Below are 21,610 nucleotides of genomic sequence, written 5' to 3'. Positions count from 1 at the left end.
ATGGGATGACCCCGTTGGGTTCTAGTATTTTGAGAGAGGGAGAAAAGTTTCTCCCTCTCTGAAAATACTTTGGGGGGAATTCAGCTGGTTCCCTTTGACATCTCCAGGGGGGCACGTCTACCCATCCTTGTCCCCCACTGGCCCACATAGCTGGCTGGGACCATGTTCACTCTCATCCTATGTTCACTCCCAGGAGAAATGTCATTTGCCTTTTTCTGTAGATGGGAGAAGTAATTCCCTCATGCTTCCTGGTTGGGAGCTATAAAACCAGATAAGGAATCACCATTTGATAGTGGTTGTATTATTATTTCTTATTATTATTATTATTATTATTAATAATAATAATAATAATAATAATAATAATAAGAAGAAGAAGAAGAAGAAGCAGCCACCTTTTTCCCTCTTGCAAGGAACCCAAGGTGGCTACCATGGTCCTCCTCTTCACTGGATCCTCACAACAACCCTGTGAGGGAGGTTAGGCTGAGAGTCAGGGACTGGTCCAAAGTCAACCAGTGAGCTGCACCAGTGAGTGGGGGCTAGAATGTGGATCTCCCAAGTCCCAGTCCAGCACTCTAACCACTACACCATCACACCGGTTCTCTCAGTAGATGGTTCTATTCCACCCACCACCACGTCAAGTTAAGAAAACTCACAATTTTTTCTTCAGTAGATGGTTCCATCTACTGAGGCAAGAATTGGGGGTTTTCTTAACTGAACATGGGGCTGGGGAAAGAGAGTTTCAGAAGAAATTAACTCTTAAATCCAAGGGAGAGTTTGAGAGAGACCAGATTACGGGTGAAGCTCTCAGCAGGGAACCAGGAAGCAACACTTCGAAAAGGGCTTCCAACTGATGTCACAAATGGGATTATTCCTTAATCTGCCAGGCTAAAGCTCCATTAAAGGCCATTTCCAAAAAAAAAGAAAAGAAAAAAGGTCTGCAGAGATCATTAAGTCAATCCAATTCAAGGCAGTCGGTCAGCTCTTTGCCGCTGATTTAGTTTCCCCCCCCCCCCCTTCCTTCCAGGGTTGCCCACTTTGATTAGCGGTGGCTGAAACCTTTCCAGCCCGTTACACAAGGCCTTTTTCAAACTGGAGGCGCTGGGAATTGAACCTGGGCTGGGACTTTCTGCGTGCAAAGCTGGGATTAGACCAAGGGGCCATCTAGCTGAACATCAGGAAAAACTTCCTGACTGTTAGAGCAGTACGGCATTGGAATCAGTTACCTAGGGCGGTTGTGGGCTCTCCCACACTAGAGGCCTTCAAGAGGCAGCTGGACCATCATCTGTCAGGGATGCTTTAGGGTGGATTCCTGCACTGAGCAGGGGGTTGGACTCGATGGCCTTGTAGGCCCCTTCCAACTCTACGGTTCTATGATTCTAGACCAGCACTCTGTTCACACAGTGGCCAACCAGCCGTCGGCCAGGGACCGACAAGGCAGGACATGGTGCAACAGCACCCTCCCACCCATGTTCCCCAGCAACTGGTGCACACAGGCTTACTGCCTCAGATACTGGAGGTAGCACACAACCCTCAGGGCTAGTAGCCATGGATACTGGATAGCCTTCTCCCCCAGGAATTCAACCAACCCTCTTTTAAAGCCATCCAAATTGATGGCCATCACTGCATCTTGTGGTAGTGAGTTCCATAACTTAACTATGCAATGTGTGAAGAAGGACTTGCTTTTATTAGTCCTGCATCTCTTCTCATAGAATCATAGAATAGCAGAGTTGGAAGGGGCCTACAAGGCCATCGAGTCCAACCCCCTGCTCAATGCAGGAATCCACCCTAAAGCATCCCTGACAGATGGTTGTCCAGCTGCCTCTTGAAGGCCTCTAGTGTGGGAGAGCCCACAACCTCCCTAGGTAGCTGATTCCACCGTCGCACTGCTCTAACAGTCAGGAAGTTTTTCCTGATGTCCAGACGGAATCTGGCTTCCTTTAACTTGAGCCCGTTATTCCGTGTCCTGCACTCTGGGAGGATCGAAAAGAGAAGAGATCCTGGCCCTCCTCTGTGTGACAACCTTTTAAGTATTTGAAGAGTGCTATCATGTCTCCCCTCAATCTTCTCTTCTCCAGGGTAAACATGCCCAGTTCTTTCAGTCTCTCTTCATAGGGCTTTGTTTCTAGACCTCTGATCATCCTGGTTGAAAGAATGAATCATTCTTTCTGATTCAAGTCTTCCCTATTGGGCTATAGCCAAACATCATCATCCACATACAAGGGGGAGGTAGTAGCCGACACCCCAAAGTCTTTAAGGGGAAAGTAGCACAAAACACTGATTGACATCCATGTGGGAGTGGGGAATGGTGTGATTGGAAAGGGAGGAGGGACTTTGTTTCACAGAGATGTAAAAAGGGTAGAAAGAACCCTCTTATTGTCTGGATAGCTTATGTCTGTTCTGAATCTATTGCCAGTTACCTGCACTGGGTGTTCCGCTCTCGTGCTACGTGGACTTGGGAAGAAAAGCTGCCACCTGCATGCTCTGACTATCTGTAGCAGCCTGATTCCAGCCCAGCACCCTCCAGCTGTTTTGGACTACAAATCCCATCATCACAGCCAGCATGGTCATTCCGTAAAACCCAGCACTCTCCAGATGTGTTGGATTTCAAATCCCACCCACCACAGCTGGGGGATGATAGGATTTGTAGTCCAATGCATCTGGAAGGTGTTGGGTTATAAAAGGCTTATGTGTTTTATAAATTTCCATCATTACTTGCCTCCCTGTCAGGGTTTCCCCCAAACTAAAGAATGCCAACCCCAAAACACACGAAGTCATACATAAAATATGCTATAGGGGCCCCAGCATAAGAGCACGAAAGGTTTAGGGTCCCACAGAACTTTTCACCATGCAGAATAAAGAGCTCTGTGAGACTCCAAAACTTGCCCCATGGGGCCCAACAGAAAACCCACCTCTCGAGCCGGTTTTCCCACCCCTCCCACCTCACGTGTCTCACCTTGGGGTCCTTCTCATAGTAGTACTGCTGGGTGCGGATCCACCTGCCCACCAGGTGATCGCGCACGGTGTGGGCCAGGGCAAAGTAGTAGTCGCGCGGGGTGGCCACATTGCGGTCCTTGACCAAGGTGAAGTGCAGGTGCCGGTTGAAGCCCTTCTTCAGCTCCGCCACGTTTTCCACGCCAACAATGCCACGGATGCTGATCTGCTTCCGCTTCTCCTGGTCGGTCAGAGGCCGAGACATGGCTGCCGAGGCTGCAGGCTGGAGAAACAGCGATCGGGCTCAGACGCTAAGCACAGCAGCCCGGAAGGCACTGACCCCTGGGGCTTGCTTGCAGCCAGCCAGCTCCAGCCTCCCTCCCACCTTCCTGACGAAGGGGAGGAGTCTGGAGCGGAAGGACCTCAGGTTAAATAGGGCACCCAAGGGTGCAAGCCAGTAGAGGCTGGTGACTCCGATGTCAGTGGGCTGGTGAATCCGCTCCAGGTTTCAGTCAGAACCAATCAGAATCACCTTGGAGAGCTCCTTTAGCGTTCTGACCGGTACTGACTGTAACCCGGAGTGGATTCACCGCCCCACTGACATCGGAGTCACCAGCCTCCATCGGTGCTGGCCAAGCGCTGCCTCTCTCTAAGATTGTAATGCCTGAATTTGCTTTCCTTTCCCCCCCTCCTCCTCCTCCCTCCCAATCCTCTTTCCTTTTGTGTCATGTCTTTTAGATTGTAAGCCTGTGGGCAGGGACTGTCAAGAAATACTTTTGTAAGCCGCCGTGAGAGCCTTTTTTGGCTGAACGGCGGCATAAAAATGCTTAAATAAATAAAAAAGAAAAGAAAAAACAAGAGAGACGGAGGTTGGGTCTTGCTGTCTGTCCCAAACACAAGGACACGGAGCAGGAGGAGGGACTTTATGCAACCTTCCTTTTCAGACAGGAGAAGGGGATGGAACAGACTTTAAATAAAGACCCTTGAAGAGGCAGGGAGTGGCATGGCCCTTTAAAAGAGGCAAAGCCGGCTGGAAACTGACCAAGTCGGCCAGGCAACTCTCAAAAAGGCAAGAAAAGCCCGACTCTGTGTGGCTACCGCTTCTGACTGCAGATGGGGCTCGCAGAACGGAACGCTCTTGCAAACACATTTTCTGCTCTGCAAAAAGAAAATGAGTGTGCCTGGCAGAAAGTGGGCCTAGATTAGTTTTTTTCTTCGAGAGACAGAGAGGGGCGAAGGTTTAGCTCTCCCATGCCCCCACCTCAACCCCCGTCCACCTTAGATTCAGAGAGGGATCAGAAAGGGATCCTACTTCCTTGGGGCTTTTTTTGCACACAACACTGAGATCAAATTGCGCTTTGAGAAAAACCTGGCATCGGTTGGGAGACACCCATTTCCTTCCTCTTCTGCCTTGTGGCAACATCCACACAGCACAAACGCAGGGCCACGGGAAGCAGCCTCGTACTGAGTCAGACCTTTGGTCCACCTAGCCCAGTATTGTTGACACAGACTGGCAGCAACGGCTCTCCAGGGCTTCAGGCAGGAGATTTTTTTCCTGCCCTACCTGGAGGGTGGTTTTACTACGCGTCTTTGTTCCCTCGGAATCCCGCAGCATCACAACTGTGGGGTGGGAACAGTAAATCCTGATGGCAGGAGGAAGCACGGGTTATCCGGCTGAAAAAGGCGCAGCACACCGGTGGCCATTCAGTTCCTTGGGACCGATCTCTGCCCTGCCCTGGGCCTTGATCCGCCTCTGTGAACACCCCTAGCCTCAACCCAAAGTTAGGTCACCACCGACAGATGGTGGAAAGAAGGAAGCAACCTTGGTGCAAAGGATGAAGAGAGACTGAAAGAACTGGGCATGTTTAGCCTGGAGAAGAGAAGATGGAGGGGAGACATGAGAGCACTCTTCAAATACTTGAAAGGTTGTCACACAGAGGAGGGCCAGGATCTCTTCTCGATCCTCCCAGAGTGCAGGACATGGAATAACGGGCTCAAGTTAAAGGAAGCCAGATTCCAGCTGGACATGACTGTTAGAGCAGTGCAACAATGGAATCAGTTACCTAGGGAGGTTGTGGGCTCTCCCACACTAGAGGCCTTCAAGAGGCAGCTGGACAACCACCTGTCAGGGATGCTTTAGGGTGGATTCCTGCATTGAGCAGGGGGTTGGACTCGATGGCCTTGTAGGCCCCTTCCAACTCTGCTATTCTATGATTCTATGAAAAAGTTGAGGTATGTCAGCACTTTTAAAATGCAGGGTTTTTTTTTGGAGAAGCCCATGATGGCTGTGTTGTACAAACAACGCAGCACTGCTGCGCAGCCAGAAGGGGCTGCACAGGGTGTATAGACAAGGGTTGAACCTGAGACCTTCTGCATTCAATGCAGGGGCTCTCCCACGGAACTACAGCGCTTCTGTGAACACCGTGAGAGAGTTGCTCAAATGGTGCATGATACACACTGGATCCAAAGCCACTTTTCACTCTGATACACAAGACTTGCAAATGTTGCTAACCTGAGACAGAAAGTGGCAGAGAGAGAGAGAGAGAGAGAGAGAGAGAAAGAGAAATCCAAAATCTATCACAATCAAGAGGCTGGACACAAGAACGGCAGAAGCCAAAGACTGCAGCCCGTGAGACAGAAGGCTGATTTGCAGGTAATGCAAAAAAATAGTTCATTCCTCAGGTCTGAAAATGTTCAAGACTACACCAGCTTAACTGCTCTGTGGATCAGAACAGACCCATCCCCCCCCAAACCTGGTGGCACCCACCAGATCTTGTGCACTATAATTCCCATCATGCTGGCTAGAGTTGATAGGAATTGCAGTCCAAAACATCTGGAGAGCACCAGGTTGGGGAAGGCTGGATCAGAAACCGCCCTGTGTTGGGAGGAAGGGGGCGTGGCTCAGCGGGAGAGCCCCTGCTTTGCTGCCAGTCAGTGCTGACAAGATTGAGCTAGATGGACTCCTATGTTCCCGTGTAATTTACCTGTGCAACGATATCACCCCAGGCACCTTTACTCCAAAGCAAATCTCACTGAGATCAAAGAGAGGGGTTTACTCCTTAGTGAAGCGGGTTGGGGATTGTAGCCTGCCTCTATGCATATTTACTCAGAAGTAACTCCCACTGTGCTCAGTGAGGGTTACTCTCCAGTAAGTGCGTGCACACAAGGATCATTGCAGCCTCCGTCTGGGAAACGTGGGCCAGTCCCACAGTGGGTGGGAGCCATTTTCGTAGAGGAAAAACGCAACTCCTTGACAGCCCAGCAGGCTTTCACGCTTGTGTTACAGGCCTGGGAAACGCCAACGCTTGTTTAAGTGTCACGTGTGAACGGTGACTTTTAACTTAGATGAAGGGAAGAGCGGGGAAGGAGGCTGGCGAGGAGGGTTACCCTGGGTCCAGTTAGAAGATCCGAGTCACATCCCACTTACCTACCCTTTTACCTCGCTACCCGCTCCATCAGTGTGGATATTATAGACGGGGGGTGGGTAACATTCCTAAGGGGAGATGAACGTTCAGCCGTAGGAGTACTTCGGGGGGAGCAAGTCTTTCTCCTTCATTACCCCGGAGGGGGTGGGGTGGGGTGGCGGAGCTCTTTACCCAGCAGAGTTCGGAGGCTGCCCCTTACCCCGCTTCTACCCCGGGTCCTGCGCGCCGGCTTCGCAAAGGAGCCCTTCCGCCTACAAGTGGCGGAGAAGCGCCTTCTGCCTCGGGGCGCGTCCCTCGGGAGCCCCCCTCGCCCACTTCCCATCAGCGTACCCCGAGTTGGATATATGGGGAAGCCCCCGCGGGGAGAAAATGCCCGTCCCCACCCCACCCACCACTACCACTCACTCACTCTCCTTCCTTACCTGCGCTCGATCCTGGGGCGACAAAGTTTCCCCCCGTCCCTTCGGGGCTCGATCGCAACCAAGGTGCTTTTCCGAGCCTCCCCGGAAAAGAGCAAAGCCCGCCTCCCCACCCTCTTTTTATAAGCTGCCATTCGCCAGGGCGCACGCCACTCCGCGCGCAGGCACCGCCTCCTCCTCGCTGGGCAGGGAAGTTTTCTTGCCCCCGGGGGGGGAGCGGAACGAGGAGGGCCCCGCCCCTGCCCCACGGCCGCCCAGCGCCGCGAAAGGGGAACTGCGCTGGGGGGGGGGGGTAGGAGAGGAGAGGAGGGGAGGGGAGGGGCTGGGCTGCTCGCCCCCAGCCGCAAAATCCAGCCCCCCCCTTTGCACTTCCTCCCCGCCCTCGCCCAGATGCTGGCCCCTGGCCCGTTTGGGCGATGCTGCCTTTGCTTGCTCGCGCTGGGAGGCGCCGGCAGGAATTCGCCGTGCCCTGCAGGCAGGGCAGGAGGGGACGTGACAGCGGAAACCGGCAAGAGCAGTTTGCAAAGGGAGGGAGAAGTGGGGCGCGGGGGCCCAGCGACGTCCTGCAAGGGCAGCGAGTATGGCGCAAGGCAGGGAAGACGCGCAAACGGCGGAGCGCAGCAGTTGCCCGCGCCGCCCCCACCCCGCCCCAGCGCTTGCAGCTTAGCAGTTCAGACGACATGTTAATCAACTGGGGTGGGGGGGAATAGGAACAGAATGGGAAACAGCCGTTGATTAGCGTGTCGTCTGAACTCAGCCAGGGATTCAACCTCTCCCCACGTGAATATACCGGTCACTACATTCAACATCTAAGGTCCTCCTCCGGGTGCCTACTCCGAGAGAGGCTCGGAGTGTGGCAACGAGGGACAGGGCCTTTTCGGTGGTGGTCCCCAGACTATGGAACGATCTCCCTGATGAAGCTCGCCTGGCACCAACGGTGCTATCTTTCCGCTGCCAGGTTAAGACTTTCCTCTTTGCCCAGGCATATGGCGGCACATCTTAATCACCCACATGTTTAGTTTTTTTTTAGCGGTTTTTAATGCTTTATGTGTGTATGTTCTGTGTTTAAAAATTTTAAATGTGGTATACTCGTTTTTATCTTAATTTTAGAATTTCTGTAAACTGCCCAGAGAGCCCTGGCTATGGGGGCGGTATGTAATTTATTTATTTATTACATTTCTATACCACCCAGTAGCCGGAGCTCTCTGGGCAGTTCACAAAAATTAAAACATTCAAAGTATATAAGTGCAATAAATAAATAAATAAAATGGTAAAAGCTGCAGCTCTTTTGGGGGCGGGCACGGCTTGATGGCAGAAAGGCACCTGTTTTTCATGCACGAGGACCCAGGTTCATCCCACAGCACCTGCAGAATAATAATAAAAAGGGGGGGGGCTCCGTCTACAGACTTGCTGCCGGCCAGAGCAGGCAAAAGTGGCCCACGCTGGAAGGTCTGCCTCCAGGCAGTTGCAGATAGGTTGCGTTTCTTCTGGCCCTGTTAAGGGTTCTGTTGGGAGCAGGAGAAAGATGGCGGCATGGCTGTCCATCGCTTGGAAAGAGTGGATTTTAGGGCATGTGGTTGAGTTTGGTCGACAAGCGAATCAACTGTGGGGTGGGAGGTAATAGGAACAGAATGGGAAACAACCCTGTTGTCAGAACTCAGCCGTTGACTCACTTGACTCTCCATAAGTGCAGGAAGATCAGCAGCCTAAAGAAAAATGTCTATGCGTGGGTTTAGGGCCAGTTGACACATTTAGGGTGACCATATGAAAAGGAGGACAGGGCTCCTGTATCTTTAACAGCCATGTAGGAAAGGGAATTTCAGCAGGTGTCAATTGAAGAGGGTAAAATTCCCTCTTCATCACAACAGTTAAAGCTGCAGCAGCCCTGCCCTCTTTTGTATCTGGCCACTCTACTACAGCTAGTGTAGCTTTAACTGTTGTGATGAAGAGGGAATTTCACCCTCTTCAATTGACACCTGCTGAAATTCCCTTTCCTACATTACTGTTAAAGATACAGGAGCCCTGTCCTCCTTTTCATAGGGTCACCCTACATTACTAATAGGAGTAAAGGAATAGTAGCGGTACATAAAAATGAATGAGTTGTAATGTAGGGGTGATAATATATTTACTTAGAGGAGTAAGGAAGAGCAGCAGTAAGGCACGAAGAGATATACTTAAGTGGAAGTTAAATACCATAGCCAGTTAGTTGTAGTAGGAAGAGATAATGATAAGGGACTGATTAAGTAGTTTGTAATAAGGGGGGAACTAATGTCTAGATAGTAGAAAGGGAGGAGGCAGTATTAAGGGGGTAGACGGTAAATAGTGAATAGTAACTAGGTAAATAGTAAATAGTAACTAGGTTGAATTAAAAATAATAAAGGTAAAACAATGAAGAGTTTAAGAACATAAGAAGAACCATGTCGGATCAGACCAAGGGTCCATCTAGACCAGCACTCTGTTCACACAGTGGCCAACAGCTGTCAATCAGGGCCCAACAAAGCAGGACATGGTGCAACAGCACCCTCCCACCCATGTTCCCCAGCAACTGGTGCACCCAGGCTTACTGCATTGAATACTGGAGATAGCACACAACCATCAGGGCTAGTAGCCTTTAATAGCCTTCTCCTCCAGGAATTTATCCAACGCCCTTTTAAAGCCATCCAAATTGGTGGCCATCACCACATCTTGTGGTAGTGAGTAGGTGAGTTTCGTGTGGCGCAGAGCGGTAAAGCAGCAGTTTCTGCAGCCGAAACTCTCCCCACGGCCTGAGTTCGATCCCAGCGGAAGCTGGTTTCAGGCAGCCGGCTCAGGTCGACTCAGCCTTCCATCCTCCCGAGGTCGGTAAAATGAGTACTCAGTTAGCTGGGGGAAAGGTAATAACGGCCGGGGAAGGCAACGGCAAACCACCCCGCTATAAGGCCTGCCAAGAAAACGTCAGCGAAAGCTGGCGTCCCTCCAAGGGTCAGTAATGACTCAGTGCTCGCACAAGAGGTTCCTTTCCTTTCCTTTCCTAAAGACAAAAAGAATACAATTGTAGAGGGGTTTAACTACGTTAGTCCGTTGCCATAAGGACAATAAAGTGCCTTGTGGCACCTTAAACACTACCATCGGGTGTTGCTGTACCTGGTTGGTTGTACTGGGGTGGGCGAAATAGGGCTGCCTGTGCGGCATCCGGTTTTAGCTGTAGACTGTCCAGAGAGCTTAGGCTTTTGGGCAGTATAAATATGTAATAAAAAATAAAATAAATAAATCCGACTGAGGTTAAGGTTGTGTAAGCCTCTGCACACTTCCTTGGAAGCAAGTCCCATTGCACTCTGTGGGGCTTCTTTCTGAGTAAACGTGCTAAGGATCACAGGGCAGGATACTCCAAAGAGGCTGGCCCTCTGGAACGGACCAGGGAGAATAAATGAACCCATTGCTGGGCGCTGCTCCAGGGAGCCCAGTGGTTGGGACCTGGGCTGTAATTGCCCACCTGAGCTGACACAGGTGAATCTGCTGCCCCGCCGTTCCTAATGGAACAAAGCGCCAATGATAGGATTATAGTCTGAAGGGGAGCTTAGATCCCATTTGCCCATCAAGGAGTTGCTAACTCCAGACAGAAGAGGCCGTTGCAAATGGAATTTAGATGTCAAGGAGAGGGTGTCCTTTGGCCGCCGCCGGCATTTAACAGCCGCGGTAATTCTGCTTTAGAGGGTCGACCGCAGGCCGTGATATTAGAGGCGACAGGAGAAACGCGGGTTTCCTGATGTTGGGCCTGGGAGAGATTAAAGACATGAATGGTTCAGCTTGGGAACAGCAGGTGGTTTTGGCTGCACCGGAGAGGTCGGCCGTGGTGGAAGAGCGACCCGCCAAAGCACAGCCAGCCTCTGTCTGCTCCTGAACAGAGACGTGGCACGGGTCTTTCCCGGTGGCTTCCAGTCTGTGGGCAGCTTCCCAAATTATGATGGCTGTAAGACATTGCAGGCGTTAAGAGCAGCCTTTCTTGCAGCAAACGCAGCAAGTGTAGATGTCATGCAGCGGTGTGCCTGTTTCTTTAGCTGTCCATGCTGGTGCATTGGGGCACATGATGCGTAGGCATGTGCATAGGGGCACACCATGCACGTTCTGATGTGGGTCTGTGTGATGCTAATGGAATGTCCTGCTCGAGTTTATTTGGGGGATCCTTTTAAGTCAATAGCCCCCCCCCCAAAATGGCATACAGATTTTTTTAAAAAAAATACACAGTAAAAACACCAGTAAATGTCATCCAAGGAAGAGAGTTCCAAAATGTAGGTGCCACCGTCAAGAAGGCACTGTTCCACGTATCCCTCTGCTCTCAGAAGTATTGATGGGCAGGGACTTGTCTTTGGTCCATCACTGGTCAGTTTTTTGGTGGACTGTTAAAATGTATATTTCCCAGGAGCTAGCAAAGGAAGTGGGAATAAAACTGCCAGTATCACACTGCCCTTGTACAAATCGGTGGTGCGACCACACTTAGAATTGTCATTTTAAATGTTTTAATATTGGAATACGTTTAATATACTTTTAACTTTTGTATATCTCTATTTATAGGTTTTTAATGCATATGTTTTAATGTTTTGTGATGCCGCCGCCTTGAGGCCCAGCATTGGGCAAAAGACGGGATATAAATAAATAATAATAATAATAATAATAATAATAATGCTGTGTACAGTCCTGGTCACCACACCTAACAAAAGATATTGTAGAGCTTGAAAAAGTGCAGAAAGGGCAACTAAAAAGATCCAGGGGCTGGAGCATCTCCCCTGTGAGGGAAGGTTACAACAGCTGGGATTGTTTAGCTTGGAATAAAGGAGGTTCAGGGGAGACCTGATAGAGGAAAATGTGGATAGGGAGACATTTTTCTCCCTCTCTCGTAATACTAGAACCCAACGGGGTCATCCCATGATGCTGATTGGTGCGAGATTCAGGACAAATAACAGGAAGGACTTCTTCACACAGCACATGGTTAAACTATGGAACTCACTACCACAAGATGTAGTGATGGCCACCATCCTGGATGTCTTTAAAAGGGGGTTGGATAAATTCCTGGAGGAGAAAGCTATCAGTGGCTACTAGCCCTGATGGCTGTGTGCTATCTCCAGTATCCGAGGCAGTAAGCCTGTGTGCACCAGTTGCTGGGGAACATGGGTGGGAGGGTGCTGTTGCACCGTTTCCTGTTTGAAAGTCCTCGGTCAACACTGTGTAAGCAGAATACTGGACTAGATGGACCCTTGGTCTGATCCAGTGGGGTTCTTCTTAGTTCTTAGCTTCCTTTGGGTCTGCCTCTTATGGTTAGGTTAGACTGCTGCTGTTTTAAATGGCTGATTGATAGTTGTTGATCTGTGTTTTATTTTGATGCTTGGTTATAATTTTCTTTTAGATTGCTGCATGATTGTTTAGCATTCCTCTACTTGCAGCCCTGCTTATCTTAACAGAAAGACGGGACACAAAGTCCAAAAATAAATAAAAGGCAGTTTATAGACCCTCTTTCTCCCAAATTTGCCATGACTCACAAGCGTTTCACTGGCTGTTAAGCATTGCCTATTGGTTTTCACGCTGTGCTCTGGTGCTGCGCGTGTCAGATCATGGTTCTTTTTGTCGGGGTGGGCTGTGTGTTTTGACTTTTCCAGCTGGTTGTACAGCTGGAGAGTGCACCGTATTCCCTTGAGAAGACCCGGTGTGCTGGCGACAACTGAGCTGCGTTTTCCTCTTCTTGACAAGGCTGGCATGATCAATCTTGGGCAGCGCTAGAGAGGCCGAGAACACCAAGCAGAGGAGGGAGGAGAAATAAAGGCCCACCTCCTGGGAGATGGGTGTGATTGTTTGTAGAAGGAATTACCTGGCTTTGAACAGCTTGCTTAATCCACTGTCTAGCAATTATCCAATCATTCATACCTGCCAAGGAGAAGAACAGAATCGAACCAAAGTGAAGTGCTCTTAATTGGACCAGTGTTGTGTGAGTCCAAAGTGCCCGTTCACAGAGGAGGGTGCCTGCTACCTCTCTCCATGATTAACTGATCCTGGCAGGCCTTCTTGTTAGACTCAGCAGCGGTTCCCAACTTTGGCTTCCCAGGTGTTCTTGGACTACACCTCACATCATCCCTGATTGTTAGTCATGCTGGCTGGGGAAGTTGGGATTTGTAGTCCAACACACTCTATTTTTATTTTATTTTATTTTTTTAATTACATTTTCATACCGCCCAATAGCCGAAGCTCTCTGGGTGGTTCACAAAAATTAAAACCATAATAAAACAACCAACAGGTTAAAAGCACAAATACAAAAAAATACAGTATAAAAAGCACAACCAGGATAAAACCACGCAGCAAAAATCGATATAGGATTAAAATACAGAATTAAAACAGTAAAGTTTAAATTTAGATGTTAAAATACTGAGAAAATAAAAAGGTCTTCAGCTGGCGACGAAAGGAGTACAGTGTAGGCGCCAGGCGGACCTCTCTGGGGAGCTCATTCCACAGCCGGGGTGCCACAGTGGAGAAATGCATCTGGGAACCTCTGTTTTAGAAGGAGGCATGCAAAGTGCAATAGCCCTTGCAGAAAACTTGACTTGTCTCCCCTGAGAGCTGGTATTTCTGATCATTTGAGGTGTAAAATTTAAATGAGGGGAAATGTGTAAGCAAGTGGAAGTCTGGCAAACAGGGACATTAAGCGCATGCTTAAATTTCCCACTGAAATCCATCCTTAAGAAAACTCTATTGTTTTCTTATTAATATCAGATAATTCGTATAAGCATGTTGCTGTGACGTGCAATAATAATAATTCCTGCTGAATTCGATTTAAAGCATCCTGGAATATGGTGAAAAATCCCAGTGTGGCTGCAAGAATCTCATCAGAAGATTAAATGGATCGTGAAGGTGGGAATGCGATTTTAATTTTTTTTAATTGAATTTTACATTTATAACAAAAAGATGTAACATCCAATCACATCAAACAAAACACAATAATCAAACACGGCATATCCTTAATACATACGATCATCATCGAATCAAATTAATCAGGTGATGCAGTGGACTGATTGTAATATATTCAGAGCTAGAGAAAAATATATCAAAACAATTTCTCCCCCGAACACTTCTCCTAGTAGATTTTTCCAGTATGTTCCATGAGTTGATGGATGTACCGTAATGTCCTTATCGATATTAGTATAATTAATAAATGACTCCCAGATACCATAGAAATTATCGATATATGACTCAGATCTATACTGGGATGCATTCTTAACAAGAAAATGTTCCTAACTCATACTTGCAAATACTTTGCATAAAGGATCTCTGGGATAGAGGTTCTTGCTAACAACATTCTTAGCTGTGGATAGTCTTCGATTTTTGAAAGAAGGAAAACTGGATGTCGAACATTCAAAGTTGGCAAGTTAATAATCAGCCTAAATTGCAGTCCTACATTTACCTGGGCGTAAGCTCTCTGAATTCACTGGGAGTTACTTCAGAGTAGACATGCATAAGGTTGTGCTGAAACAGTTTTGGAGCATTGTATATGTGTGTGAGGTGTTTTATTCTTTCTTTAAATGTTCCTCAAAATGAAAATTTAAAATTAAATCTTGAAAATAAGTTAAAGAATGCAAACCCCCAGATTCACATTTTGAAAGTTTGTTGATATGTGTGTTGAATTGCTTCCCTTCATTGCTTTGAGTCTCCTCCCTCCCACAAGCCCTTATTCTAGGGTATTCTAGAGTACTGAGGGGAGGGAGACAGGGTGGGGGATGTGTCAATCAAACACGTCGTTGACCAATAGTCAACTTGACGCTGGCCTTAATCCACACCATGGTTGATTATAATCATGTCATGTGGAGAGTACCCCCTCAGTAATCAATCGTGGAGTTGACTCTTAACCCAGTGTTGACTATCATGTTGTCTGAATGCAGCCAAAGTCTCTTAGTTCCATTAAGTGGCCACCTTATCTAATGCTTAGGCACTCTCTGAATGCATATGGTGGAGAGGTCAGTACGTGCAGCCTTCATTCCCCTTTGGCCCTGTGAATCGCACCACCCCCATCATCTGTAGTTGTTAGCTTAGAACATCAAAACCATACAAAGAGCCCTGTGGCTGGATCAGATCAAAGCACAGGCCGGACTAAACTAGCCGAGCTCAATGTTTCCCACAGTGGTCAACCATTTCCTTGCATTTCCCAGCAACTGGTGCTCAGAGGTCCGCTGCCTTAAATAGAGGTCACCTATAGCCATCGTAACAAATAGCCATTGATCATCTTTATCCTAAGGCGCAACCCTATACATATTTAGACGGAAGAAACGTCTACAACATGGCATGCAAGGAGCTGTAGGCCTTTTTTGTGTCAAAACATGCATAGGACCGTGCCCTGAATCCCCTTTTAAAGTCATCCAAACGGATGGCCGTCACTACATCTTGTGGCTCTGAATTCCAGAGTTTAACTCTGCAAGGTGTAAAGAAGTCCTTCCTTTGGTCAGTCCTGAATCTCCCAGCAATCAGCTTCATGGGAGGACCTCACTGGGTTCTAGTATTATGAGAAGGGGACGGTGGGGGAAACCCTCTCCCTTTTCACTTAATGCCAGTTTTCCCAACTTGGTGCTCTCCAGAGGTGTTTGACTACAACTCCCAAGATATGCTGGTTGAGGGATGCTGGGAGTTGTAAAGCAACACAGCTGGAGACCACTAGTTTGGAAAGATTGCTCTACATCATGCATACTTTTATAAGAATATAAGAAGAGCCCTGCTGGATCAGACCAGGTCCATCCAGTCCAGCACTCTGTCCCCACAGTGGCCAACCAGCCATCAGCCAGGGATGAAGAAGCAGGAGATGGGTGCAACAGCACCCTCCCACCCATGTTCCACAGCAACTGGTGCACACAGGCTTACTGCCTCTGATGTAGCACCTAGCCATCGACTAGTAGCCATTGAAAATCATTTTTCATTTCCTTTTATTATTATGTGGTCACAGACCCATTAACATGATGTTGTGCAGACTTTATACTGTTAGTTTTACCCTACCCTGTGCCTGCTTACCCTACCCTGTGCCTGTTTGCATTCTCTTCCCCTCCTTATTGTTTTACTATGATTTCATTAGATTTTATTAGATTGTAAGCCTATGCGGCAGAGTCTTGCTATTTACTGTTTACTCTGTACAGCACCATGTACATTGATGGTGCTATATAAATAAATAATAATAATAATAATAACATTGAGAGATGTCTCCGCCTGGAACCCAACACACCTGAGGCGCGCCATGGTGGAGAAGATTGCTCTAAAACCATGCATAAGTTCATACTTCTCTATCACGTCCCTCCAGCTCTTGCTTGCCTTTTTTCTAAGCGAAAAGTTTCCCAAACGTTGTAACCTTTCGTCTCAGGGGACTTGCTCCGTCCCCTTGATCATTTTGGGTGGCATCATAAAGACGGACAGATAAGAAGTTTGTGGGCTCCCAAAGGCCATGAAAGGCGAGATCTGTGACATCTCTCTACAATGCTGGCATTTATTGCCCGGAGGCTGGGATTTGGCTTAAAGGAGGTGAGCCGAACCTCTTTCAGCCCCCGGGGCTGGATTCCATTTCAGAGAAGCTCTTCAGGGCTGCGTTCCAGAGGAGAGCACGGCTGAAGGCAAAAGGGACAGAGCCCCAAATGCCAGCATAAAGCCCTTTACTGCCAGCAATGAAGCATCAGAAGAGGCATTTCAGCCTTTTAGATGTTGATTGGCAGTTGAGGGTAAGAGGGTGCGGGAAAGGTAAGAGGGTGCGGAACCAGAGGCAGGATTGGGGGCCCAGGAGGGCCAGGATTGGCCCCCGGGCCTGAGGTTCAACACCCCTTGTTTAAATGATCTCTCGGGGGTCCCTTCCTGCACTGTGATTCTTGATCGTAAAATTGGGTTCTGTCAAAGTGGTTGTAGGATTGCTGGAGACGACCTTGAAGACGCTGGCCAATTGGCTGCCCTCTTGTTAAGGAGGGTAGCTGGTTTTAACAATGGACCCTGACTCTTGCCTCCCCTAATGTGGCAGCCCTGGTCTGGTGTGAAGAAAGGGCAGACAGACAGCCAGTTGGCACGATCCAATTGATGATGCGTGCCAGGCACCATTTGCCTAATTACCTTCCCAGTCGTGGCTTGTCGTGTCATGTGAACCCAGGCAGCTTATTCAATCTCATGGCCTCCAATATCATCTGTACGCCGATGATACACAACTATATCTGTCATCTCTGGAACTTTCTCCTGATGTTCACAATCGTATCTCGGCATGTCTTTCAGATATCTCAGCTTGGCTGCTTCATCGTCGTTTGAAACTTAATATGGCAAAGACTGAATTGCTCGTTTTTCCTCTTAAACCTTCTCCTCACCTCTCATTCTCTCTTACTGTCAATGATGTCACGCTTACTCGGGTCAAGGAAGCTCGTAGCCTTGGCTTTATATTTGACTCCTCGCTCTCCTTTATTCCTCATATTGAGGCAGTAGCTAAATCTTGTCGTTTTTTCCTGTATAATATTGCCAGGATTCGATCATTTTTGTCTGTCTCTTCTGCCAAGACGCTTGTTCATGCGCTGGTTATTTCACGGTTGGACTACTGCAACCTTCTTCTCTCTGGCCTTCCTTCTTCTCACATCAGTCCGTTGGTTTCTGTTCACCACTCTGCCGCAAAGATCATCTTCTTGGCTCGCCGCTCTGACCATGTTACTCCACTTCTGAAATCTCTTCATTGGCTTCCAATTCACTTCAGAATCCAATATAAACTTCTCCTGTTAACCTTCAAAGCTTTTCACGGTCTAGCTCCTTCCTATCTCTCCTCTCTCATCTCACACTATTGCCCCGCTCGTGCTCTTCGCTCCTCTGATGCCATTTTTCTCGCCTGCCCAAGGGCCTCTACTTCCCTTGCTCGGCTTCGTCCATTTTCTTCTGCTGCCCCTTACGCCTGGAACGCTCTTCCAGAACATTTGAGAACTACAAGTTCAACCGCAGCTTTTAAAGCTCAGCTAAAAACTTTTCTTTTTCCTAATGCTTTTAAAACTTGATTTTATGCGGACTTTATACTGTTAGCTTTACCCTACCCTGTGCCTGTTTACCCTACCCTGTGCCCGTTGGCATTCTCTTCCCCTCCTTATTGTTTTACTATGATTTTATTAGATTGTAAGCCTATGCGGCAGGGCCTTGCTATTTACTGTTTTACTCTGTACAGCACCATGTACATTGATGGTGCTATATAAATAAATAAATAATAATAATAATAATAATAATAATAATAATAATATGGCTTGCGTTTGAGGGGGAAGTAACTCTCAAATAACCCAACAGCAGGCCATGGGTTACTTGGGGGTTGCATGACGTGACAACCCATGGCAAGCTGGCCGCCCGTGGGCGCTATGCAAAAATGGCACCTGTGGGCACCTGGTATGATACATCAGGCGCCGGGGCTTTTAGGCCCCTTCCAACTCTGCTATTCTATGATTCTATGAAGGTATGGAGGTCTGTAGTGTCCAGAGAATTGTGGGTTTTTAGTCAATGGGTAGCTGGTCACTGTGTGAACAGAGTGCTGGACTAGATTGACACTGGCTATGATCCAGCATGACTCGTCTTAAATTCTTACGAATTGGCCATCTGTGAGACTTTAAGGTATCACAAGATTCTTCGCTGTTTGGATTGGAATTGTGTCACACCACTAAAAATAATTTATGGATAAAACATGATTATAGCGCCATCTTCTGGGAAAAGCAACAATCTTCATAGAATCATAGAATAGTAGAGCTGGAAGGGGTCTCTAAGGCCATCAGGTCGAACTCCCTGCTCAATGCAGGAATCCACCTTAAAGCATCTGTGACAGATGGTTGTCCAGCTGCCTGTTGAAGGCCTCTAGTGTGGGAGAGCCCACCACCTCCCTAGGGAACTGATTCCATTGTCGTACTGCTTTAACAGTCAGGGTGTTTTTCCTGATATCTGGCCAGAATCTGGCTCTCTCACTTGAGCCCATTATTCCGTGTCCTGCACTCTATCATCCCAGAATGCAGGACACAGAATAATGGGGTCAAGTGACAGGAAGCCAGATTCCTGTAACCTGACTGTTGGAGCAGTATGACAGTGGAACCAATGACCTAGGAAGGTCATGGGCTCTCCCACACTCGAGGCCTTCAAGAGGCAGCTGGACAGCTGTCTGTCAGGTCATTGGTTCCATTGTCATACTGCTCTAACAGTCAGGAAGTTTTTCCTGTTGTCCACATGGAATCCAGCTTCCTGTAACGTGAGCCTATTAGTCCGTGTCCTGCACTCTGGGAGGATCGAGAAGAGTACCCGGCCCTCCTCTGTATGACCTTTCAAGTATTTGAAGAGTGCTCTCATGTCTCCCCTCCATCTTCTCTTCTCCAGGCTAAACAGGCCCAGTTCTTTCAGTCTCTCTTCATAGGGCTTTGTTTCCAGAGCCCTGATCATCCTGGTTGCCCTCCTCTGAACACGTTCCAGCTTGTCTGCATCCTTCTTGAAGTGTGGAGCCCAGAACTGGACGCAACACTCTAGATGGGACCTAACCAGTGCCAAATAGAGGAGCACCTTAAAGTAAATATCTGGGTCCAACAGGGATCTTTATTTGGAGGGAAAAATGCTTTTCAACTTGTTTCACAATGATCTGAAATTAGGAATGAGCAGTGAAGTGGTCACTTTAAGGGCAGGGCAGAGTGTCCAGGGAGGTTGAAGTGTTCAGGTACTGGGTTTTTTTGTTTATTTTTAATATTGCCTGTTTGCCCTGTGTTGAATGCAGAAGGACATTGCTGTCAGAACATGTCATACGTTACATTGGAAGATGAGCAAATGAATGAACCCCGCTTTTTTTCTAGGATCATCCTGGGCAACCAGGATGATCAGAGGTCTGGAAACAAAGCCCTGTGAAGAGAGACTGAAAGAACTGGGCATGTTTAGCCTGGAGAAGAGAAGATGGAGAGGAGACATGAGAGCACTCTTCAAATACTTAAAAGGTTGTCACACAGAGGAGGGTCAGGATCTCTTCTCGATCCTCCCATAGTGCAGGACACGGAACAACGGGCTCAAGTTAAAGGAAGCCAGATTCCAGCTGGACACCAGGAAAAACTTCCTGACTGTTAGAGCAGTATGACAGTGGAATCAGTTCCCTAGGGAAGTTGTGGGCTCTCCCACACTAGAGGCCTTCAAGAGGCAGCTGGGCAACCACCTGTCAGGGATGCTTTAGGGTGGATTCCTGCATTGAGCAGGGGGTTGGACTTGATGGCCTTGTAGGCCCCTTCCAACTCTGCTATTCTATGATTCTAGGAAGCAAGAAGCAACTATCTCTCCTAATCTTTGGCTTGTTTCAAAATTAAATTGGGCTGTGATGAAACGATGCCGCCCGCTGTTTTACAGAGCTTTCCACCAGAGCTTGAACCGATTTGCTACGAACATAAAAGCGGCACCATATCAATATCCAGATCTAGATCAATCATTCAGGACTGGACGGACTGCATTACAGCCTCTCTGAATGGGCTGTCCATGTTTCTGGAGGCACCACTGAAGAGGGACGTCAATTTCTCAACTGGCTTGGCTGTAACCTCTGCTCAAGGTGTTTCTGGGGCACAGAGCTGGGTTATCAGGATCTACTAGTTGCTGCAGATGAAGATAGTGACAAAGTGGAACATGCCCCGAGGAGGGTGACAAAAATGGTGCAGGGCCTGGAGACCAAATCTTATGAAAGATTTTTTACTGGAACCCTGAGGTTCATTAATCAGAGCCAGGCACAGAATAGTGGGCCAAGTGGGTCGCCAGGAATTAAGAAACAGACTCGCTCTGAGCACATGCTTAGTCCGGGAATTTGTAATCGGTCCCAGAACCAAGCAAAACAAGGCCTTTCACACAAAGATCCACTCCTAACTTCCCTCAAGTGTTGTTTTTCAGCAATCTAACTTAGGAAGTGGAGATTGGGTCAGTTCTGGGCTCCACACTTCAAGAAGGGCGCAGACAAGCTGGAGGGGGTTCAGAGGAGGGCAACCAGGATGATCAGGGGTCTGGAAACAAAGCCCTATGGGGAGAGACTGAAAGAACTGGGCATGTTTAGCCTGGAGAAGAGAAGGCTGAGGGGAGACATGAGAGCACTCTTCAAATACTTAAAAGGTTGTCCCACAGAGGAGGGCCAGGATCTCTTCTCGATCCTCCCAGAGTGCAGGACATGGAATAACAGGCTCAAGTTAAAGGAAGCCAGATTCCAGCTGGACAGCAGGAAAAACTTCCTGACTGTTAGAGCAGTATGACAATGGAACCAGTTGCCTAGGGAGGTGGTGGGCTCTCCCACACTAGAGGCCTTCAAGAGGCAGCTGGACAACCATCTGTCAGGGATGCTTTAGGGTGGATCCCTGCATTGAGCAGGGGGTTGGATTCGATGGCCTTAGAGGCCCCTTCCAACTCTACTATTCTATGATTCTTCTAAGTCTAGTGGCTCCGAAATCAGCGGGGTGGCAAAACTGCTCTGGGCTGAAGTCAGAACCAGTCAGAACTCTAAAGGAGCTGTCCAAGGTGCGGAAGCTGGCAAGTCTAGCAATGAACCAGCATTTGATTTGAGAGTTGCGTCTCAGGAGTCCTTTCCATTGTTGCAAAGGATGCTGGGAAGCAACTCTCTAAAATGGCGCATCAGTCCACGAACTGTGTCTTGCTAGCCACTGTTGTCATTGTGGATGATCCTGGATACGTGACGCATTGTTTTATGCATCATGATGTGCAGCAAAAGGGTCTTGGGTTAGCTTCAGAAATGTAGGATGAAATATAAATGGGACATCTGAGATCATGAGTTTTCCAGGGAGGGTGTTTGCATTTGTAAATATATTTACCCCTGTCAGGGGGGATGGGAAGCATGGTTCA

At 48.2% G+C, this 21,610-nt stretch overlaps 1 protein-coding gene across 2 annotated transcripts in view; it reads right to left on the bottom strand.

The window, feature by feature from the left end:
• Positions 1-6,875, bottom strand: part of PYGL (glycogen phosphorylase L) — a 62,521-nt gene extending 55,646 nt beyond the window's left edge. Inside the window, exons 1-2 of one of the 2 annotated variants that reach the window (XM_063118273.1) lie at positions 6,779-6,875; positions 2,954-3,214 (exon numbers count right to left, since the gene is read on the bottom strand). In XM_063118273.1, coding sequence (XP_062974343.1) covers positions 2,954-3,196 — 243 coding nt within the window. In that variant the 5' untranslated portion in view covers positions 3,197-3,214; positions 6,779-6,875. The remainder of the gene's footprint in view (positions 1-2,953; positions 3,215-6,778) is intronic. The other variant, XM_063118272.1, reaches the window with a different exon arrangement.
• Between the last annotated feature and the right edge of the window lie 14,735 nt (positions 6,876-21,610).

This window comes from Elgaria multicarinata, chromosome 2 (genome assembly GCF_023053635.1).
Source record: "Elgaria multicarinata webbii isolate HBS135686 ecotype San Diego chromosome 2, rElgMul1.1.pri, whole genome shotgun sequence".
Taxonomy (NCBI): domain Eukaryota; kingdom Metazoa; phylum Chordata; class Lepidosauria; order Squamata; family Anguidae; genus Elgaria; species Elgaria multicarinata.
Note: the sequence above shows the minus strand (reverse complement) of the source record. Positions and strands in the feature narration are given on the sequence as shown.